Here is a 27,635-nt window from a genome sequence, read left to right as displayed (position 1 = left end):
ATCAGTCAAGTCGACGCTTAAAGAACGGATTCCTCCCCAACAGACGACATGCAAATCAGGGAAATTGGGCAGCCACAGACAACTTTTCCCAACTGAGGAAACATTTTTATTTTAAAAATATTTATTCCATTTTACTAAGCTTGGGGACAGGAGGTGGGGCACGCTTCAGCGCACACATGAAGTCAGAGGACCACTCCAGCCCTAAGCTTTCCAGGATGGAGCATTCCCAGGACCTGTAGTCACCATGCTGTGGAATGGATTGCTAAAATGTACTCAGTAAAGGGAACTTGTGTCCTTCCACCAGGCTCTTTCCTAGGGGTACGTTCCTCAGGCACAAAGAAAGGCTTCGCCACACAGTACGGAAAGGGGCAGGAACGGCGACTTTAAAAGGCTGCAAGTAAGCTTTTGGTTTGTTTGTCAGGTGTGCTCTGGACAGCTGATGAACTCCCTTCTCAGGTGCTGTGAGTTTATCCGTTCTCAGTATTAAAGTCACCTGCTGAAAACAAATGTCCACTAGGGGGCGGCAGTGAGTCACAAAGGGTTTCACACTCTAGAGGAACCTTCTGAATGTTCAGCGTCTCCCTGGGAGAGAGGAGAAAGCTGAGGTGCCAAGGGCTGTGGAAGGACCTCAGGCTCATGGGGTCCAGGCCATGGGGCTGTGTTCAGAGAGAGTGTTGTAGGAGATGTGACGTGTGATGGAGCCTTTAGATGCTTCCTGTACTGCTCCAGAGAAGTGTGTCCTCTGACCCTGACCAAGCAGCAAAGGACAGAATTAAAAGCCAACAAAAGTCCCTGTACAGGTAATTTTTTTCAACTCTGGAGGTAAATGCTCTGGATAAATTTTGATAGTCTGAACTGGGTGTGGTTCTTGCTTCTACAGGAAAGCAGCAGCAGGATGGTGGGGGGCGGTTCTGCCTGGGTCAGCATGGCTGGGGGCTGCCTACGCTCTGTCCTCCATCTGGGTGAACTTGGGGGCGCTCACTGTCTCCAGGTCTCACTTTTCACAGCTCTGAACTGGGGATGGTATCTCCTCCACCGGGAGGTTGCTGGGTGAGATTAAATGAGATCAATTAAACAGGCTAAAGAGCCTGGCGCCTTGGTTGCCACGGTACATGGTTCATTCATTATTCATCCTTGATTCTTCCAAAAGCACGAGCTAAAGGAGGAGGACAAAGGGGAGCCGTGTGACAGCCTGTGTCCTGGAGAGTTACCTAAGTGGCCTCATCTCTCTCTCTCTCCTCTCCTCTCCGGTATTTGTGTCTCTCTCTTCTCTCCTGTCTGTCTGTCTCTTTGTCTCTCTCTGTGTCTTTCACTCTCTCCTTTGAGACAGGGCCCCTGTCTATATAGCTCAGGTTAACTTCCAACTCATGACTGTCCCGCCTTAACCTCCTAAGTGCTAGGACTACAGATGTGTGCCACGCCTGGCTCATTTGGGGCCTTTCTAAGGAGGCAGAGCGATGCTAGGGGACCATTCCTGGGTGAGCCATTCTTTGACTTGTCACCTCCCTCCTTGTCCCAGTCTTCTGGCACAGGCAGTCCGCACTGTTCCCAGCCACAATGCCCAGATGGAGCACACGTAATGGGCCTGACACTGTGCCAAGTTCTATGCATCCTTCAGTTAACGTCCACAACAACCCCATAAAGGAGCCAGGTGAATATGTGCAGGGTGAGAGAGCAAATCAAGCCACACACGCGATAAGCGTCAAGACGGAAACTTGTGTCTGCTGGGTCCAACTTTTGAGTTGTAGCCACTTACCCTATACTGTCCCCTTCACGAGCCAGTATGGCCCTTGTCACGTGGTATGGGTAGCTGAACCTGTCAGTCGCACAGAGCACACTGCCAGCCTGTCAGAGGCAGGAACTGCGGCTCTTTTGTCTGTGTACCCTGAGCGATGGCTCAGGCCTGGCTAGGGATGAATGGATGGATGAAGAATGAGCCTCTCAAGGCTCCCAGGAAGGAGCCAGCACCATTGTTTTCTCTGGGTCAACACAACCTATAAATTCCATTCCTAACCAGGGAGGACAGGCTGGGTTGGGGGAGGCTGCCCCCTATAGCCCAGCCCTCACTATTATGGTATTTAACCCTGGGACCTGGACAAGTTCTCCCAGAAGGAAGAGACAATGCCAGAACTCTGAGGTGGAAAGCCATCCCACCTCCCACAGACACAGCCTTCTGCAGCATCAAAGCCTCGTGGTGTTCATTGTGGAGTTTTCCATAAACCTTGACCATTGGACTCAGCCTCACGTTTATCAGTGTAGCCTAGACACAATTCCTTAATGACCCAAAATGCACCTGCTGCTTACTCTTCACTTTAGATCAAAATAGTATTCTGGTAATGGAGAGGTTCGAATTCCAGCTATCTCTGTAGCGTGTGTGTGTGTGTGTGTGTGTGTGTGTGTGTGCACTCACAATGGTAGAACACGCCTTTAATCCTAGCACTCAGGAGGCAGAGGAAGGCAGAAATCTGTGAGTAGGTGGCCAGCCTCATCTACAGAGTTAGTTCCAGGACAGTCAGGACTACACAGAGAAAACCTGTCTCAAAAACCATGATGATGATGATGATGATGATGATGATGATGATGATGATGACAATGAAGGTAGCTGAACAAGCCAAGGCAGCAAGCTAGTGAACACTGTTCTTCCATGGTCTCTGTTTGGGTCTCTGCTTCCAGGTTCCTGCCTTGACTTCCCCTGATGATGGAAGCGCAAGATGAAATCATTCTTTCCTCCCTAAATGGAACATTCCAGAGCAAGGAGAAAAAGGTCAAAGAGAATGGACATGGATTATAATATAGAGTAAACAAAAATAGCCAGGCCACACCCATAGACCCAATATTCAAAGGGCTGATAATGAATTAGAGGCTAACCTGGGCCTTGTCTAAAGAACCCTTCCTTGTCTAAAAAGAAAATAAAAAGAGGGGAGGGGAAGAAAGACCCAAATCATACAACAAAAATACAAATAAAATGAACAGAATTAGGGCCAGTGGGTGGGTAACCATGTTTGCTGTGAAGTGGCCTCCGCTCTCAAAAAGAGACAGACCCAAATACAACAATTTAAAGAATAACTTGTCTTTGAAAATAAACATTTTAATTTTAAAAGTTTTCAAAAGATCTGGAAGCAGAGACTGATGATTCAAATATTTGGGTCCTTTTCCCCTCCAAGAAAGATAATACTTCAATTCTAAACTAGGGTTTTAGTGCTGACAGATAAAAAGCTGGAAATTGTCATTCCCAGATGGTCATCTAGAAAAAGTTGGACAAACTGAAAATCAATAACATTTCTTGGCCCATCAGGGAGTTGGGTTTGGGGGTAAGCTGCTGCCCCGGAACCTGCAGAGACAGCTGTCATCTGCCCCCACTGAGCACAAGTTAACTGCAGAGGCTAAGGAAGAGCCCTAGAGACTGGATGTGGACCAACATGAGTGTGACTGCCACGGGCCAGCAGCGCAGACTCACAGACTAGGATTTCACTGGAGGATCCCCACCATCGCTGAACTGCTGAGGTTCTAACATAAGAATGGTGGGAGCAGCTGGAAAGACCGTGAGATGCAGGGTCATACCCTATGAGTACAGTGACTTAGGGAAGCCCCATGTCAAGAGAGAGGAAAAAATGCTGGAAGGGTTTTAATGTTATGGACTTATTTAATATAATGCATTCAGGGCTATCATTAATAAAGAAGAAAGGTGTGGCAACGTGTGGATGATATAAGCAGAGAGATGGTTAAGTGTAACAGAGGGGCCAAGGAGATGGCTCAGTGGTTAAGAGCACTCACTGCTCTTGCAGGGGACCTGGCTCGGTTCCCAGCACCCACAGTGGCTCACAACTACCTGTAAATCTGATTTCAGGGGTCCGATACCTACTTCTGGCCTTCAAGGGCTCCTGCCTGCATGTAATTCTCATAAACTTATCCAGGCACGCATATACACACGTAAATTTTTAAAGTAAATATTTTCTAAAGGTGTATCAGCAATGACCTCAGTGGGCTTGGCAGGAAGGCTAGACATGCCTGAAGAAAGAAACGATAAGCTTGGAGACAGGCCAGTTCAAAGGTCCCACATGGAAACACAGATGCCCCTCCCCCCAGTGAAAACACAAAGATGAAAATAAAACTAATAGAAAAGTTGAGAACCGTGCGATAATTTCCAGTGCTATAGCGTACATGTGGCTGGAAGGCCAGGAGAATAGAGAGAAAACAAAGCTGAAAAAATCTGTGAGGTCCCGGCTGCTGAGAATTTTCAAAGAGTAGTAACAGAAACCAAACCACAGATCTTAAACAGCAAAACAGCTACAGATAAAAAGATTTTTTTATTATGTTTAATTATGTGTATATACATATGCGCACATTGAGTGCAGAGCCCACGGCAGCCAGAAGAGGGCGTCAAGTTGTGAGCCAGAGTCACGGGAGGTTGTGAACTGCCCAACACAGATTTACACTCTTAATCACAGAGCCGTCTTTCCACACTTCCAGAATAAAAATTTAAAACCTGACACCAAGTCGTATCATTTCCACATGAAACCCAAGGGCAAAAAGATCTTGAAAGACTGAAGGAGGGAAAATTGGCCCTCACACGGGGACAAGAGCAAATGGTTTCAGCAAGCATCTCATCAGAAAGTACGCTAGCAGGAGAGAGTAACACCATATTTTGAGGTAATTGTGAACTTAGAATCTATTCAGATTTTCTCAGACAAACAACTGAGGGTCTTATCATTAAATGGAATGAATGCCAACAGTCAAATGTCCTGGCCGAGACCTCCTGTAGTGTTTAGAGGCAGACGCCAGAGCTGTCTCCTCACCCAGAGAGTATACTACTTGCATTTACTAAGCTCTGAGTATATTCCGGGCACTGTTCCAGGCCTGTGAGTTAACCCACTAAATCTTCAGAGCCAGGGCTGGACAGGTGGCTCAGCAGTTAACAGTGCTTGCTGCTTTTGCAGAGGGCTGGAGTTCCCACAGCCAGCATCTCACAACTGCTTGTAACTCAGAGGGCCTTCTGGAGGCACCTCCACCGTGTGTACACACACACACATGCACACACGCACACATAAATAAAATAAAATATTTTGGGGGTATTTCAGTTTTGTTTTTGAGACACTGTCTCACCACGTAGCCCAGGCTGGCCTGGAACTCACAGAGCTCTGCCCACCTCTACCTCTGCCTTCTGAGTACTGGAATTAAAGGCATGTGCCACCACACCCAGCAAAATAAGTCTTTTTGAAAACGTATATAAGTGCACACATTTAATCCCAGTGCTTGGGAGACAGAGGCAGGGGTATCTCTGTGATTTCTAGGCCAACCTTGCCTACAAAGCAACTCCAGGAGAGCCAGGGCTATTACACAAGGAAACTCTGTCTCATATATATATGTTTACATATATCCACACATATATGTGCCATATATGTATATATACATGTGTATGTGATATATATATATATAAACACCTATGATATATCACAACAACGTAGGCATTACAATCATCTCTCTATTTTGCAGTACCGGGATCAGAACTCTGGGCCTTGCACACGTTAAGCAAGCACTGTGCCACTGAGCTATAGCTCCAGCAAGCCCCACCCCACCCCCCACCTCCACTCTTCCACCTCCACCCCCCACCCCCGCCAACCCTTTAAGAAACTTTAAGTGTCTGGCCCAATGTTACAACTGTCAAAGTTGAGGTCAGAATTCCGGATCCTGTGCCCTTACCAGCCTGCCTCTCCTGAGTTTCTTAACTTTGGGGTCATAGGTCTTGAGAGGGTCTGTGTTGTCTCCCTCAGCTGAGCAGAAGTCTGCCTATTTCAAAGATCTCAGCGCCCACTTTCTGTCAGCCTCTACTAGCCTCAGGCCAGTTATTTATCTCCTCTCTAGAGACCAAAGGGAAAAGCGGCCCCAGCACGGCAGGCGCAGGCAAAGAGAGCCGAGTTGAGCGGTGAGGGAGCCGCTGGGTCACTGAGGACGGGGAACCCGGAGCTCCGGGACCACAGCGTCCGCAGGACGCATCAGTGCAGCTAACACCCCGGAATGCGATGCGCACCTATATCCTTCAGCTGGCCTCAACATCTTGCGTCGCTCCCAGCATCCTGGAGTCACAAGACAGGTGATCCCTGGCTGAGTATCTCAGAACTCTGGTCCCGGATGCACTACCGAGTTTCTCCTGCTGAACTCTGGAATCTCGGGGGCAGAAGCCGGTGGGTACCTTCCCAGGCTGCCTTAGGAGCTGTCCAGTGCTGATCACGGATGCCCCCCGCCCCGGGGTGCTCGGACCAGAGCTTGCCGCGCCCCGCAGAGCCCCGGGCTGTGCTGCTAGGAGCGCTGACGCAGAGCGCTGGGAAAGCTGGGAGCAGTTGGCCTGAGCTGGACATGGATCTGCAGAGACCGGACTCCTACCAGGGCGGAGCTGGCCCTCACTTCAGCGAGCATGTCCTACATAAGGTAAATTCTCCTCCGGGCGCCCACCTCAACTTCTCTCTGCTCCCCTGACTTTTGCTGCGGGACTTAAAAAGGAGAAACTAGCTGGTGTCTGTGATCCTGGGCAAAGCCCTTCTGTGTGATGCTGTTTGATGCTCAAAAATACGTGCGCGCTGGGGGAGGGGCCGCCTCCAGAGGCCCAAATTATCGGGTGCTGCTTTCATTCATACAGTTAACCCTCTCCTCCCCACACACATCTCTATCCTTCTCCCTTTCTCCTGCCACTTGGAATCCTGTGGCACGAGCTCTCCCTAAGCCTCGTGGGAGGCTGCGTTTCTCCTCCCTGGTGAGTCTGTAATCTCCAGCTCCATATAATCTGGGGGCGGTGGTCCACCTGGCCCATGCAGTCATAGATAGCGGTGATCAGTAGCTGGGAATGAGGTGCACTCCTGTAATCCTAGCAGGAGGCGGATGGTACATGAGTTCAAGACCAACTTGGGCTATGTAGCGAGTTCCAGGTCAGTCTTGGCTATATCAAGCCAAGAGCCCCTGTGTGTGTGTGTGTGTGTGTGTGTGTGTGTGTGAGAGAGAGAGAGAGAGAGAGAGAGAGAGAGAGAGAGGCAGAGAGAGAGAGTGGGATTAGTGTTCAAATTGCAGACAAATTGCTGTATTCAAAGTAGCTGTACCCTACCCCTCCACACAGAGTTCTATAGATGCGACCCTTGAAATAACCCAATTTGTCTTTCTCTGTCTTAAAATTAAAGTTCAGAGAGGCAAAGTGACTAAAAGTCAGGGACCGTGAGTCCAAGCCAAACCTCTGTTCGCCGTACCCTTCAGAACCTCTCAGCCGAGCGTGGCCCCTGGGCCAGCAGCTCCAGTGTCACCTGGGAGCCTGTTAGGAAGTGGCGGCTCAGACCTGCTGAATGATGCTGCATTTTAACAAGATCCCAGGGGGAAAACTTGGGCATCTAAGTTTCAGAAGCACGCCTTGTGCCCTACTGGCTACTTCTGATCCAAATGACAGAAAATCCACCAGTGGGGGCGCGCGTGAATGAGTTTGAGAAGCCTGGGTGCCCTTTCCCTCCAACTCTCTGAACATTCAAAGCCCAGGGAAGAAGTCTGAGGGTGTGGGGCAAACCAGAATAGGGTCTGCGTTCTTGGAGACTGTGTGTAGCCCCCTGTAAAACACATGGAAATGGGGGACTGTAACGACACGTCCAACGGCAAACCAGCCTGGTGACTAAATATGATAAGTATATGTGTTTCTCTGCTATTGAAAAAGACTTACTTATTTCTACTTTATATGCATGGGTGTTTTGTCTACAGGGAAGTCCATGTGCCATGGGCCTGCAGTGCTGGCAGAGTCCAGAACAGGGCATCAAATCCCTGGAACTGGAGTTACAGATGGTGGCAAACCACCACATGGGTGCTGGATACAGGACCCCAGTCCTCTGGAGGAGCAGCTGGTGCTTCTTACCACTGAGCCACCTCTCTAGGCACAGGGTTTCTCTGTGTAGCCTTGGCTGGCCTTTGCCTCACTGAGTGATGGGATTACAGGGTCCCCTGTACCCTGCAGGGTTCCTCCAATATTAAAGCATGATAGATATAAATACTCACTGTTGAAAGATTTAAGACTGGGAACTCACGGTTTTCAAATTATCGATCAGGTATAGTCCTTCCTGCTACTCTCATCTACGCATGAAAACCTTCGCTTCCTTTGGGCTTATTGATCAGCAGAAGGAGAGTGATCTTATTCTAACAGGTCCCATTCTGCCTGAAAACAAGTGTCCATTTACTATAGTGAATGCCTGATCTTTTCAGTGTGGTTGTAAGCATCTTGACAGGAGTTTAACTTGAACATACGCAGCACTCAATGCAGTGACGTGTGTGTGTGTGTGTGTGTGTGTGTGTGTGTGTGTGTGTGCAGGGAAATATCTTATTGCATGGTGCTGACAGCCTCCTCTCAGAATTATTTTATCCTTTCACGTGAACAATTATTATTATCATTATTTTATTACTATTGTGATCCACCTGCTAAACCCTTTGCAAAAGGTCAGGGCATGAACACAGTGGGGTTGTTTTTAACTTTGTGATATACCGGAGTCTAAGAAATTCCTGTTGACTCATTAGACCGTACTAGCCGCGAGAGGCAGGTTTTCTGCACAGCACTGGTGGTGAGGCGTGCGCCTATATGTTTGAGTACCTGAGCATGTGAGTGTGGAGACCGTTGGATGGTGTCCAGTGTCTTCTATTGTGTTCCATCTCGCTTTCTGAGACAGCATCTCCCGCTGACTCAGGAACTCAGCAGTGGGGTACACTGGCTGGTCGGTGAGCCGCTGGGATACTCCTGTCTCCACCTCCTGGTGCTAAAATTAAGGCCATGGACTTCCAGGTGTGGCTCTTGATGTGAGTACTTAAGATCAAAACTTGGGTCTTTGTATTTGCGCGGCAAGAACCTCGCCCACTGAGCTCATTACATAAACATGGCTGGCCGCCACAGAGCTCTGCCTGTCTCCGCCTCCAGGGTGCTAAGATTAAGGTGTGTATCATCATGCTAGGTCCTGTTTTGTTTTGGGGGGATTTGTTATTGTTGTTTTTCTAGACAGGGTTTCACTGTGTAGCCCTGGCTGTACTAGACTCATAGTAGACCAGGCTGTCCTTGAACTCAGAGCTCTGCCTGCCTCTGAGTTCTGAGTGCTGGGATTAAAGATGTGGGCCAGCACTGCCTGGCCTGTTTTGTTTTTCAAGACAGGTTCTCATGTAGCCCAGGCTGACCCTATCTCACTATGTGTCAGAGGCTGACCTTGAACTCAAGACCCATGTTCTGGGAGTGTAGGCAAATAGCAGTGTGTCCAGTTAAAGGGTTATGTTTGGTTAGTTGATTCAACTTTGGTTTAAAAGTTTATTTATTTTAATTACATGTGTATAATTTTTTATCTGCACGTATGTATATGCACAATCCATAGTGCATGTATGTTTAGTGCACATGGTGACCAGAAAGACATAGGATCCCCTGGAACTGAAGTTACAGCTGCTTGTAAACCACCATGTGGGTGCTGGGACTCAAACCTGGGTGCTCTGAAAGAGCAGCCAGTGCTCTTCACCCCTGAACCATCTCTCCAGACCCCTAGTCAGGATGCTATGGTTTTTTAAATAAACTTTTTGCAGAAATATAGCAAAGATCTTGAATCTCTGGTGTGCTACCTGGTGGGTTACCAAGGAGGCAGCGGAGCTGTGCACCAGCTCCTAGACGGAGAAGTAGAACCCTTCCACCTCCCAGAAAGCACCCTCATCTCCCCCCCATACCCCTCCCTCACCTCAATCCCCCTTCCCTCCCTCACAGCGCTCCCTCCTCAGCTCCCAGAGATCAACCTTCAGAGGAAGAAGTATCCTCCAATGTTTGGTAAGAGTGGCCAGGCTGCAGAGGTGGCCTGGGAGCTTTCCAACAAGCAAGTGTGCAGCATGATGGAGAGAGAGACCCCTGGCTTGAGCTCCCTCTGTCCCTCATTTGACTTTTAGCTGCAGCCATAAGCCTTACATATCTCTCCCTTCTTACTTACTTTTTATTAATTTTCAGTTAGAACACAAGCAAGTAGGTTTTGTGGAGACATCTTTATATGTATATATCATTATCCTCTGTCCTTAGCTCCACCACACACACACAGACACACACACACACACACACACACACACACACACACACTTGTCTTTCTAAGCTATCAACTACTATCTGGCTTACTGTGTTTTGAGTTCAGATATCAGACAGCATAATGCTAAGCAAGGGTGTGACCTTGGTGATATTGGACGCAGTCAGTAAACAGCAGCTGCTGTTAAAGCGCATATCTTGGGTTGGGCTTTAAGGCAAGTTCAATGGTTGTGACATTCAGTTCCCACCTGAAGTGATGCTTTGCGAGAAAGCAGCAGTTTCACACCCTGAAACTCAGAAACCACACATGCGCGCGCGCGCACACACACACACACACACACACACACACACACACAATCCCAGGGGAATAGCTCTCATGAGCCACCCAGGCAGAGAGTATGACTTCCGTGCCAACATCCAGCTCCAGCCCCCCCGCAGTGGGACTGTCCCTTTTCTCAGGGAGGTGGAGTGTGAGACCTGCTCAACCCCATCAACGTTCACTTCCGGGGCTGGGGTTTCCACCTGAGCTTCGGGCAGCCTGGACCGCAGGGACACAGTCACTAGTAGAGTGGGGCTCTGGTGCTGGGAACTGCTGGGGCAGTCTCCGTTCATCCACCAAACCCTTGGGGTTTTTAAATAGAGTTTCTGTTGTTCTCACAAATCTGAATATTTGATGCAGCTGAATAATTTAAAGCATGTGGACAGCCGTGTTGCACTTTTCTCAGACCACACTCAGTCCCTTCTGGCACCCACGTCACTGTCTCAACGACGGCAGGGAGGGGCTCAGAGCAGCTCTTGGGTTGCAGCCTTGCGGTTCCAGCCCAGACCTCGAGGTCTAGGCACAGAAAGGGTGGAGCTTTGGGCCCAGACGAGGCGGGACACTGGGACGGCAGCTCCTGCTTACTCACGCTACGCTTGTCCCAGGAGGGTCAGGCGATTAATTACCAAGCTGAAGTTAGCCTCCTCCCTGCCTCTCAGGGAGACAAGGAGGGCGAATGCCTCGGCTGTTCATTTGTCCTAGGCTTGGTCTTTGTTTGGTCTTTGAATGAAATTAGCAGAGGATAAGGGCGAAGGGTCTGAGTCTGCTGTGGGACCTCCTCCAGTGGGTGGTAAAGGGGGATGGGGGCCCTCAGCCAGCACCCCGTCCTCTCTTGAATTCCCATCTATCTCTGCTCTCGCTTTATGATGATTACATCCCACAGTATGCCACACATCTCTCTCTATTCATTCATATCAAGCATTCCAAAGTGTAAGGAAGCACTATGGAGCACTACGTAGTGCTTGCATAAGGACCTGAGTTCAATCCCCAGCTTCTATATATAACCCAGACACAGGTGTGTGCTTGTACTCAGCTCTGGGGAGGCAGTCATGGGGTTTACTGGCCAAACCAGTGAGCTCCAGGTTCAAGAACAACAACAATAACAAAGCATGATAGAGGACAACGGTCAACATTAGACTCATCACCCACCCACTCACTCACTCACTTTCTCTCTCTCTCTCTCTCTTTCTCTCATACACACAATTTGCCTCAAGATTGTATAGATTGTCTCAAATGCACTAATAAAGTCTCGAGAGCTGTAGTGGGATAACCCGGGAAGAAATGGCCGCTTCTGACACAAGTTTGGAATGTCCCCTTGCCCTTAACAGCCTCTGATTAAGGTTAACATCTAAGGCAGGGTGTCATGGCTGCACATCTGTTAGCCCAGTACTTGGAAGACTGAGGCAGAAGACTCTAATCCTAGGCCAGCCTGGACTCCACAGTGAGACTCTGGCTCAAACACAAAGTCAGCATCTAAGACAGACAGAATCCCACATGCCAGACAGCCTTCCCCCGCCACTGAGCCGTCGCCCATGGGTCCTAGGGAAGGCTGCACAATGCAGGATTGTTCCTCTCTGTACCCACCCCCACTGCAAGTTACTAGGCAAAGTGACCAGTGGAAGACTGGACCCACTAGCCTGTTTTCCTCCAAAGATCCTTTATCCCTCAAAGGCATCTTTGTCAATTAAACAATGTAAATTGAACATGATGTTATGGTCAAAGGACCCAAATCCACAGGAAAACGCATGCTCTGTTGGGGGGGGGGGAGATAATTACTTTTAACTGGAGGGAACAGCTCCAGTTCTTGCCAGATTTTTGACCTCAACTCAAGAACAAGCTGGAAAGCCAAGGAAAGTTAGCTCCTGGCTGTCTAATGTTTCCATTTGCTTGATTTCCTCTCCCAGGCACTCTGGATAAATAAAGGAAGTGTGGGTTACATCACTGCTAATCTGGAGCCATCTGGGACTCCCTGGGCTGAGGAACTGGCCCTGCCCAGTTCCCAGAGCAGGCAGCCGGCTTGGGGAGAGGCACTGGCTTGCTTCTTGAGATAATTTTGACAGGAAATGACTGTGACCTGGTCCAGCATTAATGGCTTTTCCAATGCCCTCCCCACCACCACTGATTTTCATCCTTTGAGAACCCAGCCCCTTTAATTTGAAGTCTCCAGGTTATCTTGAGAGAAAACATCTGAGACTTGCTAGTCTGGGGCACTGTTTTCTCTTGTGAGCTGGTCTGTAGGAAAAGGCTGTGCTTCTGTGTGTACACTTGTGTGTTTGTGCATGTCTGCAGGCATGCACTTGTGTACACACGGTACAGGTGTATTTGCATGTGTGTGCATGGTGATTTGCACTCTGAGAACCTAGCAGGTCTCTGACTTTTTCCACAAAAGGCCCTGGGGACTCCAAATTAAAGGGAAGCTGCTCAGGGGAAGAGAGTCCAGACACATTTGGAAAACTCACTACCACGCTGGACTCCAGCGGAGGTGACTGTAAACAAAGGTGAGTACCAGGCTGGGCCACTGTGGAGCTGGATACTTGCAGAGGCACTAAATTTATCCCAATGTTCGCTTCCTCCTTCACCCATCTCCAGCAAGACACACAAGTCCCCGGGGATGCAGGTGACTGTGGGGATCGCAGCTCTTCGTTAAGCTGTGCAGTGCTGAGGGACACTGTTTCCTAGCAGAGGCCAGCACCGGGCCATCCTCCCATCCACCAACCAGAGATCTTCTAGTCCAAGTGAGAGAGCTGCAGGCCAGCGGCAAACAACAGATCTGGAGTCTTGGCCTCTAAGTGACCAATCAGCAGACTTCAGCTGGCTCCTGGAGGCCAGGAGGTCCTACAGGGCACAATTCAAATCAGCCAGCTAGGGAGATGGAACTCTGCCAGTCAATACTTCCTGCTTCCCTGAAACCCAAGCCCGTGCCCTCCTGTCTTACGTGAATGTCTAGTTATTGGCAGACAGATTTACGTAGGATCATAAGGGAGTTATTTAACAACCTGGGCTTCACCACTGGTGCACTTCTAGGTGTCTGAAGCCAGGTCGCCATGCATGCATGAGAGCAGGCACACGTGTATCACACTCATAGAGACACAGACACATATACACAAATATGCAAGCATACATACATATGCACACGCCTCTCTCATAAATTATACACTAGTGACAATGTGCATGTGCTCTGAGCTTCCTGGTTGTTTGGGGACTGGGGATTTTTTGTTCTTTCAGAGACAGAATCTGTCTAGGTAGCCCTGTGTGGGCTCCACTATCCTCCTGCCTCAGTTTCTCAAGGGCTACGATGACAGGTGTGTGCCTGCACACATCCAGCTGTTTCCGGCTTTTTAAAAGCAAACCTCTCACTTCCTCTTCTTTGTTGTTCCTCAATTTAAATTTTGCTCCCACGACACACCCTAGCATTTGGGGTTTGTTTGTTGTTTTTTTTTTTTTTAACAAGCACATCTATCGGGTCAGAGAAGTACCCCAGGACTAGTGGGCCCTGCCTGCCTCTGCCAGAGGCCCCCACACTCACACTGTGAAATCACAAAACCTCTGCAAGGGAATGAAGCTGGGCTGCAAATCGGTTATCAGTGAGGCAAGGTCCCCACACCCCTCCCCTCTTGAGCACAGTTGTAAACCTTCATCCTTCTCTGAGGCCCCTGCAGACCTTCATACATGTGTTCTTCATCCTTCTCTGGGGTCCCCTTGACTAATATGTTTATTTTTGAACCGAGAAGTGTCCAAATCATCTCTTCACAGTAGTCTAGAGGGACCTAGCAGAACCCATAATTATTAATAAAAATGATTTTTAAAACACACGTGTCATCTGTGAAGCAATTTACAGCTCACAGTTTTTTTTTTTTTTTTAATATACACTCTGACACTTTTTTACCACACGCCTTTTGGGTAGCTGTCATTATTAGTTCCGTATCACAGCTGGGAAAATGGAGACCAGATGGGGAAAAGCAGAGTTACACGCTGAAGGCCGCAGCTGGCTTTTGGAAACTCTAATAATTATGGCAGACACTTCCATGGCAGGCCCTTCTACAGCGTGCGGACTGCTCCCAGCGCTCGTATGTGTGAACTCATTAAATCTACAGTCATCCTACTTGATCTCATCTTACAGACACTAAGATGTCTAAGTTCAAATACAAGGAAGAGTCGGGGAATAGAGTCGGGAGGGGACAGGGGCTTCGTCAAGACGGTCGCCTGTTGTCATTGCTTTGGGGTATGAACAGCAGTGCAATGTATGGCCTTCAGAGGGTCAGTTGTCAGTGGTTTTCCCCCCTTAATCTTTGTGTATGAGTGTGTGATGGGGGGTGTACACCACATGCACACGGGTGGAGGGAAGAACACGACTCCTGATGGCAGGCCTCACATTCCACCTCATCTGAGACTGGCTCTCTTTGCTCTTCACCCCTGCCTGCCTCCACCTCCATTTCCACTGCAGGAGCGCTGAGATTACAGATGTGTGCTGCTGTGCCCAGATTCACGTGAGTCCCGGGGTTCGGACTCGGGTTTGGGTGCTTGACAGGCAAGCTCTCTGCCCGCTGAACCATCTCCACAGAATTAGCTTTGCTCTGTCTCTCTGAGCAGGTTTTTACTACTCAGACTCTCATGGTTCCTGTATTATCCTAAATACCAGGCTGCCATCTCATAAGCAAGAGATCATTTGCTAGGGAAAGGTGCCTGCAGGATTCAGAGTATATCGCTGCCAGAATGGTAGGGTGTAGCCACTCTCTCCTCTACAGGAGGCTGGTCTCAATCTACAGCCCCTGTACCCACCTGACTGCTGCCTCCGTCAGCTGTGCCTGGCTGTGACTTTAATCAGGCAGGCAGTCCGGTCTTTCCACATCTACATTTCCCATCATCTCCTCAGGAACTTGCCTTAGAGCTGGAGAATGCCCTGGATATGACCTGGTTGCCAGAGGGGGGTAGTGGGAGAAAGGGATGCTTGCTTTCAGAGACCGCCATCCGTCATACCCAGACTTGTCATTACGTTTCCCTGCCTTCATGTCCTCCAGTGCCAATGCCAAGGCCTTAGGGAACTGAAGGCCTTTCAGGGCTTGGGAACCATGAAAGAGGGGGGAAAAAAAACAAAGTAATGGTGAGGCCCTTTCCTTACACCCACCATGACCCTCACTCCTGAGTATTTGCCATTTCTGGTTGGGGATCTTGAAAATTGATTCAATAAAGTTGCGGAGTCGAGAGCCCCCACTTCCACCCCCAGGGAGCCGAGTCCAGCAGGTTTGCAGGTCAGAGAGGTGACTTGGGCCACATGACTTCAGGCCACAGGGTACATGGACCCTGGCTGCTGTGAGGACTCCTTGAAGGTCAATAACTTGAGTCTTATATAGCATATGTTAGTTTTGGGGAAGGCCAAACGAGTGCTGCTCTCTGAAACCTAGCTCTAGGGCTTGGCTAAATGGCTGGTTTCAGAGGCTATAAAGGTCTGGGTGCTTGTCACCAAGTATGACCTGAGTGGAAAGAGAGAACTGATTCCTGAAAGCTGTCCTCTGACTTCACATGTGGACTGTAAAGTGCATGCGTGCACGCAGCCATGTGAATGAATGGATAGATAGATAGATAGATAGATAGATAGATAGATAGATAGATAGATAGAAAGATAGATAGATAGATAAATGGAAACCCCCACAGATCCAGGATAAGCTCTTACCCCTGAAGGTCAGAATGACTTTGGGTCCCCCAGATCAAGGACCCCATCAAGCTCATATCTAGAAAAGGAAAAAGTTCTCAGCAAGCATCCAAGCTATTCCTGGAGCAAAGATCTGTGTCCCAGCATGCTCACGTGAAGCAGGCACCTCACCCCACATCCCCAGATATATGAGCTGAAAAGTTCCAGACAAATTAGAAGATGCCAGGGCCCTGGCTCTTCGTGAGGACAGCTCCACTCAAGAGGAGAAGCATGTGAACAATGGAGGCTGAGACCATGTGAACGTGAGGACCCCCTCCTCCAGGCCCTGAATCAGGTCTCCTCCAAACAGCCCGGTCCAGCACCACACACTCAAAAGAACCCACAAGGTGGAATCTCTGAGCATCCCACCCTCTCCACCATGGGTCTCCAGCACTGCCTGTCCTGTGTTTGTCCTGTCTTCCCCACCACCTGCTCTGAGCATGCCCTGGCTCAGCCATCCCCATCCATCTTCCACTGGTCCATCAGCATGCTCTCTTCTGCTCGCTAGAGTGGAAGGCAAAAAGAGAGAAGTCATTTATGATGACAGTAAACCCAGGCTTTTGTCCTGCCTTGGCCCTTAGCTGACTGTACGTCCAAGGTCATGCCACTCGAGGAGCCCTTCAGCCGTTTGCAGTGCGGTCCACAACAATCATCTCACAGCGTGGAGCGTGGGGTGGCACCGACGTTATTACAGGCTATAATGAGGAAGGCCTGTGGTCAGGACCCTTCTGCTTGCTAGTGAGGAACCCAGCTCAGACTGGCTTAAGCAAGGAAAATAATCCAACAGCCTAGTGCTAGCTTGATGCTCTCTCTCTCTCTCTTTCTCTGTGTGTGTGTGTGTCTGTCTGTCTGTCTGTCTGTCTCTCTTCTCCCTCCCTCCTTTTCCTCTCCCTCCCCCTCCCTTTCCCCTTCTACCTCTTTCCATACCTTTCCTCCCCTTCTTTCCCCCATCCTCCCTCTCTCCTCCTTCTTTTCTTCCCTCTCTTCCACTCCTCTCCCTCACCCTCCTTCTCCCCCCTTTCCCTTTCTTCTCTCCCTCTCTCCTCCCCTTCTCTTCATGCTTTGCTGTGACTTACCTGGATTCACAGGTGGGTAGTTCCTCATAAAGTCATATGATCCTCAAAAGCTCCTGACTCTTAGCATCACAGCAACCAGAGTCAATCAACTAAGACATGAGGCTCACTGGAGACTGAAATGGTCACAAGTCCATCCCTGAACCAATCATGTGGAGGCTGAAACAGTCACATGCCCATCACTGACCCAGTCACTGTGGCCAATAGATAGCCTGGCTACATGCTTTTCCTCGAGTTTCACCCCAGCCCTAATAATCAAGAATGGGAAAGGGGCTGCTGGCTGTGTTGGAGTAGGCCTTTAATGCCAGCGCTTGGTAGGCAGAAGCAGGCAAATATCTCTGCAAGTCCCATGCCAGACTGGTTTCATAGTGAGTTCCAGGCCAGCCAGGGCTACATGAGACCCAGTCTCAAAGAGAGGGAGAAGAAGGAGTAGGTGGCAGGTTGAGAGGTGCTACCAGATGAGGGCTAGCCATTTCAAAGCAACAGATGGCCCTGTGGTAACCCTGGGTGAGGCTGAGGCTCAATGTTCTTAAATCTGTAGTGAGCAGAGGCTGAAAAAGAAATGAACTTTTACCATTCAGCCTGGCCTGGACTGGTGGTGTCCCACATGTGGTAACAGTTATGACTGAATAACAGGGTTTGGGTCATTATGACCAGTCTTGGGAATGCGCTGGTCTGACCCTATAAATGGAGCTTCTCAATGGGCTGTGAAGGCAGACCTCATCCTCTCATTGGAATTGAAGCTTCCCAGACAGACACAGATGATCCAGCTGCCAAGTGAGGAGAGGTCACTTTGAGGCAGAGGATTAGCACTCAGGAAGTGTGGCGGCTCAAGCAGCAATGAAGGAATCGTGTCTCTCTTTGGGACCAAAGAGGGCTTAGGATCTGAGCAGCCACATGAAGCATGGGAAGTAAGGGCAAAGGCCTACTAAGCAAAACTAGCTTCGTGAGTGTGTAATGTGTGCTTCACAGGGCCTGAACTCATTTTATGCTCTCCGGCTGCCATCTTGAAAGCCTCGGTAATTTTAGATTGTGAGAACCCCTGACAGGTCTGCATCTGAGTCTGCCCAGTGAGTCTGGGCTGCTCCTGAGGGTGTATTTCCCCTCTGTTGGCCTCATACCACTCACGGTGTGCCTTGAGTAACCGGGAAGTGGTCATCTTCTGCTTTGGGTCAGATGGCACAAGAGTGGACAGCTCTCCCCTCCTAGGTATAGCTGTGTCAACAGTGGTGTTTACTGGCAAGGGACGGGCTAGTTGCAGAGCCGGGTCACGGGAAACAGAAAGTGTGATGTTGTAGGCCGATGATAAAAGGGGCAGGTGGGCCTGGCTTCATGAAGCTTAAGTGGGATGAGTGACTATGGCGAGACAGAGGAAGAAGTCAACAGCTGATTCAAGGGTGGCAACAGACTAGCAGCAGGCTTGTATTACTCGCTCTTAGAGGGAGCTGTTACAATAGAAGGAGCCGCTATCATTAACACCATTTATGCCGTTTGGAAAATGAAAATGAAGAAGAGTTGCAAGCGGCACTGTTGGCTCTAAGTATTTCAGGTCCAAGTGCGGCAGCGCAGGCCAGCAATCCCAGCATTCGGGAGGCCGAGGCAGGGCAATCACTGCTGCAAATCTGGGGCCAACCTGGTCTCTGCACAGGAAGTTCCAGCTCAGCCAGGGCTAAATAGTGAGACCACGTTCCCCCCCAAAATGAACACATGGGGTTAGAGAAATGGCTCAGAGGTTAAGGCCGCATCTGGAATTTCCAGAGACCCCAAGCTTGGGTTTCAGCACCTATGTCAGCTGGGTTGCCACTGCCTGTAATTTCAGCTCCAGAGGGTGTAACACCCTTTTTCGGCTTTCACAAATACACATAACCACCCCCCCCCAAACACACACAAATAAAATTAAAGTATTTTTTAAAGAAGAGGCAGGGCATGGAGGAAAACTTCCCCGACCTAAAGAAAGAGGCGCCTATAAACATATAAGAAGCTTACAGAACACCAAATAGATGGGACCAGAAAAGAAATCCCTCACAGCGCATAAATGATCAAAACACTAAATGTACAAAACAAAGAAGAGGAGGGCTCTCTAAAAAATAAATAAATGAATGAATAAAACTTTACTATTACATAATGAGGAAATGAGATATTTTGAGAGAGAATCTTCCTTCACGGAATTCCTTATAGTACATTGTTATAATTGTTCTGTTTTGCTACTGATGTTATGTGTTTAATCTACACATTAAATCTTGTTATTTGTATGTACCCATACATGAATAGAAAAAAACATGGAAGTACATGGGTTCTGTACTATCCATCACTTTGCACATCTACAGGGTGTCTTGGAAATCATTGCCCAAGACGGAAGGGGCTTCTTAGCCACGTCTTTACAGGAAATCAAGCCAGACACTAGGTTTCACAGACACCAGCTCTGTGGCCTGGGGGCATCTCCCTCGCTCTTCCTCCCCTCTCGACTTCCATGTCTCACTGAGCCTAATGATTAAACTTCTCTACCATCACCGCTGGCCACCTTCCAGACAGTGAGATATTTCTAAGATGACGGAGCTCCTCGTTCTGCTTTTGTGGCTTGTTGCTGGTAAGGGAGGCCCTGTGGACTCTCGGAATGAGTAAAGTGTATGAGCTGTGCAGCTCCTTCCGATGACCAGCAAGCAGAAAGGCAGCGGGAGGCAGCGGGCACTGCCTCACACCACAGATGTGGTCTACAGCTTCTTTCTCCCCAGCGTCCCCTCAGCCTAGGTGGCTGGAGACATGGCTCAGCTGGTACAGTGCTTGCCATGCAAAGAAGAGGAGCTGAGTTCTGATTCCCAGAATCTCTATGAAAATCCAAGCATGGCATACACCTGTAATCCTAGCATGCACGCACACACACATGCACACACACACACACCACACTCAGGCGGGCAGTGTTGGCATACTTTTAAAAAACTGTTTTATTTACATTTCTTACATATTTTTCTCCTTACTCCACCCCAATTTCCCAGTTAGGAGAGAGAAAGGGTTAGTGGGAGAGGGGGTGCAGTTCTTTCTTAGCTGCTTCCTGCTGGTTAGGGTCGTCAGGTTCCTTGGAGCCAGGCCAATCCTCATTTCAGGAGATCTCCACCTTCTTGTTTCACAACAGCAACCAGGAGCATCAAGGGAGACCAGGAGTGGCCTTGTTCCTTTTCTCATCTCCTTTCTGGGCTCTGGTGTTTATTCTGTCTCCTGAGCCCTCAGATTTTAAACTCTGCAGCTGGCAGAGAGCTCCTCTCAGAGTCCGCAGGGGGATATTAGTCTGCTTCTGTGGACCATCTGAGTCAGTCCCACACCCCACACCCAGGACCACAACAAAAACATGTTTCTATCCACAACAGGGCAGACCTTCAGCCTCCTAAAGAGAAGGCAGCATTCTTTGTGGCAACACCAGCAATGAAAGACGTGACCGCTTGCCAAACGGCTAGCCAATAACCAGATCCTTAAATAATGTTAAAGCACAACCAGCCATTGGCTCATTGGCAACAAATACTATGAAAATAAGAAGCGCTACTGAGAGCTGCCAGCTCATCGCATAGGTCGCCTATGCAGAGTCCTCTGGCTTCTTTGCTCACTTACACGCTGAAAGGGTAGCCAGTGAGGGGCCCTCGGGCTGCCTTATACAAGCCCATTCCTGCATGGAAGACAAACATGTGAACGATGGACTGTGTGTCAACATTGGTGCATGTAATGCCCCATTCCCCAGCAGGATGCAGGCACGTAGTGTCATGCTGTGTGATTGACATAAAGCCCGAATTAAATCCCTGGTGTGGTGGCATATGCTTATAATCCCAGCACCAAGGATGCAGAGCCAAGCAGACCCCTAGGGCTCAATAGCCAGACAGCCTCATCTAATTGGCAAGTTCTAGACCAGCGAAAGACTTTTCTGAAAGTAAATAAGTAAATAAATAAATAAACAAACAAATAATGTGGAATATGCCTGAGGAATGGCAGCTGAGGGTAACCTCTGGCCTCAAAAAATATCCACACACATGAGAATACACACAAACATAGCACACACACACACACACACACAAAGCTAGCAGACGACGGGATTAGAGGTAGCTGGGTTTGGGGCACAGAACATAGGTGGGTGAGGAGGGAGGGGCAAATGGAGACTCCATACTTTCCACAGGCCTGAATTTTGATTCTAGGATCTGTCACACTGAAGTCTTTGTCCCTCTCTGCAGTTTCTGCCACACAGGGTTCCCCTTGTCTCTTCCACATGTCTGGCCACCTGGGGCCTTCTTTCCTGGCCTTACCTCTAAGCCCCTCCTTAGACATACCAAGACAAATAAACAAGTCACCATTCCATGAAGCAAGAACTGCAAACCCTGAGGACCGAAAAGGGACATGGGGATGAGGTCACAGGGAACCGTGTGTATTGGGGAATAGACATACGCTGAGCCAAGAGAAGACTGACTGACTGAAGGGCCCTTTTCATGGAGTCCACATGAGTGACATCCTTAGTCAGCATTCAGACGAAACAGGTGGTCTGCTCTTTGAGGCTGTCAAGGGGTGTTGTAGATAATTTAAAAGTATGAGCTAGTAATGTTCATTATTAGCCCTGTAGTTATTATGGCGGTATTAGCCAACCCACAATCAAACCAATAAAAGACACAGGCACCTGAAAGATATTAGAATAACCTTATTTTACCTGGGGCTGGGCAGATATTACCCATTAGGCTACCTCATTATCTCCCAGCCCCCATCCCATTCCATCTACTTTAATAATTTCCATCTGGGATACTTCCCATCCATAATTCCATAAATAATTGCTTATTCTCCTCATCTGGGTGGCTTTCCTCCATCCACGCCAATCTGGCCGTGTGCTTCTCTCCAAGCTAACCCATGGCTGCTCTGCGCCTTCCTCGCTCCAGTGTCTGTCCGGTCTCCTGGGATCCTTCTGTCCTCAAAGCCCTCGAACCTTCTTTCTGCCCTGACCAGGAGTAAGCCTTTTATTTAGCCAATCAGGAAATAATTTTTACCAACTGAGCCACCTGAGCCTTCCAGGAAATAATTTTTTTAGGTGAGGTTATGAACGTCATTTTGTGGTGAGTGTCTACTCATAAAAGACAGCAAGCAGACGTCAGGGAACAAAATAATGATCAACTACAAAGCCACCAGATCATGCTGTTACAGAGGGAGGCTAGTCCCCACGCAAGCTGGGACGAGAAGAGAAGCCACATCTAGGGAACGGTGAGGACCGGATCAATGGCTGCCAACCCTCATCCGTGAGTAAGGACCAGCCCTTCACAGAGTAGCAGCTACTGTATGGGAAATTATACAGAAAAATAGATGTTGGTGTGTAAGTACTACGGTTGTTTCTTGGGAAAGTGTGTGTCAGTCAGAGGACAACCTTGGATGCCATTCCTCAGATATCATCCACCTTGTTTCCCGTTTTTAACGTTTGTGTGGTGTGTGCAGTGTGTGTGGGGGGTGAGGCACGCCTGTAGAGTGTGCACATGGAGCCCGAGTTTGACAAATCAGGAATCATTTCAATCAATCATTCCTCACCTTACTCACTGTGGTGGGGGTCTTCGCCCAACCCACAGCTCACCAATACGGCTTGTCCGTTAGCCAGCTTGCTCTGGGGAGCCCCTGTCTCCGCCCTCTGAGGGTGAAATCACAAGCCAGCTGCCACACCCAGGTAGTGTGAAGGCGAGTTTCAAATCCAGTCCTCATGATGACGTACGTGGCAAGCTCTCTGACGACTGAGCCATCTCCCCGTCTGCCTTTTTCTTTTGAGACAAGGTCTCCCACTAGCCTGGAACTTGCAGAGCAGGCTAAGGCTTCCCAGCTGGTGAGCCTCCGGGGTCTGCCTGCCTGACTGCCTCACCAGCACAAGGTTGGTGGGCACAGGCCACCACACTCGGCTTTGTGAATGGCTTCTGTGGATCAAACTCAGGTCCTCGTGCGTACAAGGCAAGCATCTTGCTAGTTAACCAGCATCCACAGCCTGCTTAGGAAGTATCTTGTGAGCCTGGGGTTCTTTCTTTTATTAAAAAAAATAAAGTTTAATATCAACTTTCAACTAACCCTCCACTTACCCAACCCATTATATTAACCAACGCCCTTCAGTCTCTTGGTGAAAGACTGAATCCATGCAGAGGGCTCCGTACTTGCTGTGGGGAGATCTTCTCGGGGAGGCCCTTGCTGCTGCTGTCCCCACAGAGGCACCTGCTTAGTCAGAGTCAGGGGCCCACATTCATTACACCAGTGAGACACGGTAATGAGAATGATGTCGCTGAATGACTTCCCCCGTATAAAAATACATGAAAAGTATAAACAGAAAAGATGTGGAGGCTGAAGGGATGGCTCAGTAGGTGAAGGCACCAAGTCTCAGGACTTGAGTTCAAATGATCCCTTGAGTCCACATGGTAGGAGAAAGCAGACTCTCACAGGCTGTCCCTGATTTACACACACACACACACACACACACACACACACACACAACTATTAATGTTTAAAACAATATTAACCAATGAAATAATAATGTAAACAGGACTGTTCTTTCCACAGAAGTAAAACTGAATTATTTGAAAGGAATCTACATAAAGTCTGTGATTTTTAAAAATATGTCATCAAGATCTAGGGAGCTGGCTTGAGGTTAAGACTCTGGCTGCTTTTCCCCCTGAGGACCGGGTTCAGTTCCCAGCACCCCACACATGCCCCCAACACCTGAAACGCCAGTTCTAAAGAATGTGATATTCTCTTCTGTCCTCCTTGGGCACCAGGCATTCACCTGGTGCACACACATGCGTGGGGGTTCTCATACATATATACGTGAGATAAGTAAATAAAATGCTGCCAAATTAAGAATTCACTAGGGTTTAAGTATGAAATGTACCCCGTAATTTTACGAACTTATGGGGGTTTGGTTGCCTGCTAACAGGCTTTGGAGAAGTAGCTGGGACTTAGGGCTCTGAACTCACTCATAGGTTCATCCTTTGCTGGGGTCACACTGTAATGGCATTGTTCAGAGGTGGAAAAAAGGAGATTCGGACACTAGTGGGAGGAAGTAGGTCACAGTAACGGGAGGGAAAACAAGAGTGAAGAAGAAGCTTGGTCACATTGCTTCATAAGTAGCTAGAATTTTGCTTCATGTTAGAGAAACTAGAACACAAGAAAACACAACGTATACACAGTTCACACAGGAAAAATATGGGCCCACCTCTCGGCATAGTGAAAAGAAAATGAAAGGCCTTAACACTACATTTAAAACATCAGGAGAGAGGCTGGGGTGATGGCTCAGCAGCAGGGGCTCTGGCTGCTCTGGCAAAGGTCCCAGGTTCAGTTCCCAGTGCTCACGTTGTGGCTCACAACCACTCGTAACTCCAGCTCCACGGCATCCAACACCCTCTTCCGGTCTGTGCAGGTATCTGTACACATGTGTGCGTGCACACACACACACACACATAAATGAATAAAAATAGATCTTTAAAAACTTATCAGCAAAAAAAACTTATTAGCACATCAGTACAAGCTAGAAATTTTTAAATTTTATTCCTTTATTTTTATTTACTACAATTTATTTACTTTGTATCCCAGCTGTAGCCCCCTTCTTCATCCCCTCCCAACCCTGCCCTTCCTCCCTCCTCCCCCCCATGCCCTTCCCCCAGTCCACTGATAGTAGTGGTCCTCCTCCCCTTTCATCTGACCCTAGCCTATCAGGTCTTATCAGGACTGGCTGCATTGTCTCCTCTGTGGCTTGGCAAGGCTCCACCCCCCAGCGGGAAGTCATCAAAGAGTCAGACACTGAGTTCCTACCAGAGACAGTCCCTGTTCCCCTTCCTAGGGAACCCACTTGGACACTGAGCTGTCATGGACTATATCTGTGCAGGGGTTCTAGGTTATCTCCATGCATGATCCTTAGTTACAGTATCAGTCTCAGGAAAGACCCCTGTGCCAGATTTTTTAGTTCTGTTGGTCTCCTTGTGGAGCTCCTGACCCTTCAGGTCTTTCTATCTCCCCCTTCTTTCATAAGATTCCCTGCACTCTGCCCAAAGTTTGGATATGAGTCTCAGTATCTGCTTCGATACCGTGCTGGGTAGAGTTTTTCAGAGGCCCTCTGTGGTAGGCTCCTGTCCTATTCCCTGTTTTCTCCCTCTTCCAATGTCCATCCTCTTTGCCTTTCTGAATGAGGATTGATCATCTTACCCAGGGTCCTCCTTCTTTGGGTGCACAGATTTTAGTATGTTTATCCTATATTATATGTCTACTATCCACTTGTAAGTGAGTATATACCATCTATGTCTTTCTGCTTCTGGGATACCTCACTCAGGATGATCTTTTCTAGATCCCACCATTTGTCTGCAAATTTCATGACTTCCTTGTTTTTAATTGCCGAGTATTGTTCTATTGTGTAAATGTATTACAAATTCTGATTCCATTCCTCAGTTGAGGGACATCTGGGTTGTTTCCAGATTGTTGGCTTTTATGAATAAAGCTGCTATGAACATGGTTAAGCAAATGTCCTTGTTGTTTACTTGAGCATATTTTGGATATATGCCTAGGAGTTATATAGTTGGATCTTGAGGTAGCACTATTCCTAATTTTCTGAGAAAGTGCCAGATTGATTTCCAAAGTGGTTGTACAAGTTTACATTCCCACCAGCAGTGGAGGAGGGTTCCCCTTTCTCCACATCCTCTCCAGCATGTGTTGTCACTTGAGTTTTTGATCTTAGCCATTCTGATGCTTCCATTAGGACCACAGTCAGGAATTTGCAGGCTGTTGTGAGCCTTGCTGTGGATGCTGGGAACTGAACCCAGGTCCTCTGCAAGAGCAGCAAGTGTTAATAACCACTGATTCATCTCTCTAGTCTCCTCCCAGTTTACATCAACTGGAATCTTTAAACATTAATAATTAAAAAGCCAAAGGAGGGAAACCCCAGCAACTTTGGATGAGGCTATGAATAAGCACGCACTTGGCCAGAGCTGAGCACTGTGGCATCCTGGAGCCAATTCTAACAGGATGTGTTTTCCTGGAACCCATACAGGGTGGTAAATGCCACCCTCACTCAGACCCCAGCAGCACACACCCAGATTCGCTGTCTTGCTATAAAGGTGCTGGCCGTCTACCCAAACAGTCCTGAGCAGAGCTCTTGAGCAGCAGGAAACGGCCGAGACAAGGCACATGCGAACCTGCAACTGTAATACGTTACCCTTTCAGCCTCCTGGGGTTGCCTCCCTTCCCCCACTCTTCCACCTCCCCAGCGGTCACCAGACCCTAGCTTCAGTTTGACAAATCAAGTAGACATAGAGACTGACTCCAGCGATCACAGCCCAACTTGCAAAGCATCGAAATGCTTCCATGAGGACCACGGTCAGGAGTTTGCTCTGCCAGCCATGGAATTGTCTGAACCAGTGCATGTAGCAACTCTACCTTCAGGGACTTAACTATTTAAAAAAAAAAAGTCATTGATTCAGACGGCTGCAATTTGGGATCAGAACATCCCACCCAGCAGTACGTCTTTCTTACAGATGCCTTTTTCCGAGCCTTCTAAGGCAACTACAAGTTACCAGAGTGTGGGCTGGCAAGATGGCTCAGCGAGTAAAGGCACTTGCTGCCAAACCTAACAGCTTGAGTTCAAACCCTGGAGCCCTTGTAGAGGTGGGAGAAGACGGTTGGCTCCGCTGTGTTGTCTCCTGACATTCACCCTGGTGCCGTGACACATGCGTGATCGCTCCATACACGTATACTCAAAATTAACACTGACAACATAATGTATTTTTAAAGAACATGCCATTTTTAACTATGTGTGTGTGTGTGTGTGGGCACATATGAGCCTGGTGTTCGTGGGGACCAGAAGAGGGTGTCAGATACCCTGTAGCTGGCGGTACAGGTGATTGAGCGCAGCCTCAGAAGGGAATGGAATGGAAGGCCTCTGGAAGACAGGTACATGCTCTTAACCTCAGAGCCATCTCTATGGCTCCCAGAAACTTACTGTCTTTAAAAAAAATAAAAAATAAAAACAGTCCTGACAAAACCACAAATTACTAAAATCACATAAGATTTTTAAGTGTGTGGGTTTTGGGGAGAGGGTAGTGTGTTCACAGAGTTCTCAAGCATGAGCCTCGTAGATGTCAATGATATGTTGAAATGTGAGAAGTTTAGCCAGCCAGGCAGCCAGGGCCCCCATTTTCAGCCCACGGTCACTGTCCAGAGATGAGCCAATGCTGCTGGGCTCTTCCACCCAAGCCAAACTAACCAAATCCTCTCAGGTTTGTGTCTTGTTGCTTTGTTTTGTTTTATTCTTTTCTGAGACAAGGTCTCACTGTGTAGCCCGGGCTGGCCTATACCTCGCAGTGCTGGGGTTAAAGGTACACACCACCACCCCTGGCCTTCCTCCTCTTTTGCATCAGAAGCTTCATAAAGATGTTGCTCACGAGGATCTGTGACCGTGTAACAATGGAAAAGATGAAATCCCTGCTAGGCAGCATGGACATGTGTCTATACGCTCTGTTTAGGGGCAGGCTGCTTAAA

At 48.6% G+C, this 27,635-nt stretch overlaps 1 protein-coding gene across 3 annotated transcripts in view; it reads left to right on the top strand.

Annotated features, from left to right (window-relative positions):
* Nucleotides 1–567: 567 nt before the first annotated feature.
* Rab37 (RAB37, member RAS oncogene family) overlaps nucleotides 568–27,635 on the top strand; it is a 66,792-nt gene continuing 39,724 nt past the window's right edge. Inside the window, exons 1-2 of one of the 3 annotated variants that reach the window (XM_060386429.1) lie at nucleotides 568–800; nucleotides 5,863–6,426. In XM_060386429.1, the coding sequence (XP_060242412.1) occupies nucleotides 6,232–6,426 (195 nt within the window). In that variant the 5' untranslated portion in view covers nucleotides 568–800; nucleotides 5,863–6,231. Of the gene's footprint in view, nucleotides 801–5,846; nucleotides 6,427–27,635 lie in introns of those variants that run through there. The other 2 variants (XM_060386431.1, XM_060386430.1) reach the window with 2 other exon arrangements.

The sequence above is a fragment of the Meriones unguiculatus genome, chromosome 7 (genome assembly GCF_030254825.1).
Source record: "Meriones unguiculatus strain TT.TT164.6M chromosome 7, Bangor_MerUng_6.1, whole genome shotgun sequence".
Lineage (NCBI taxonomy): Eukaryota > Metazoa > Chordata > Mammalia > Rodentia > Muridae > Meriones > Meriones unguiculatus.
Note: the sequence above shows the minus strand (reverse complement) of the source record. Positions and strands in the feature narration are given on the sequence as shown.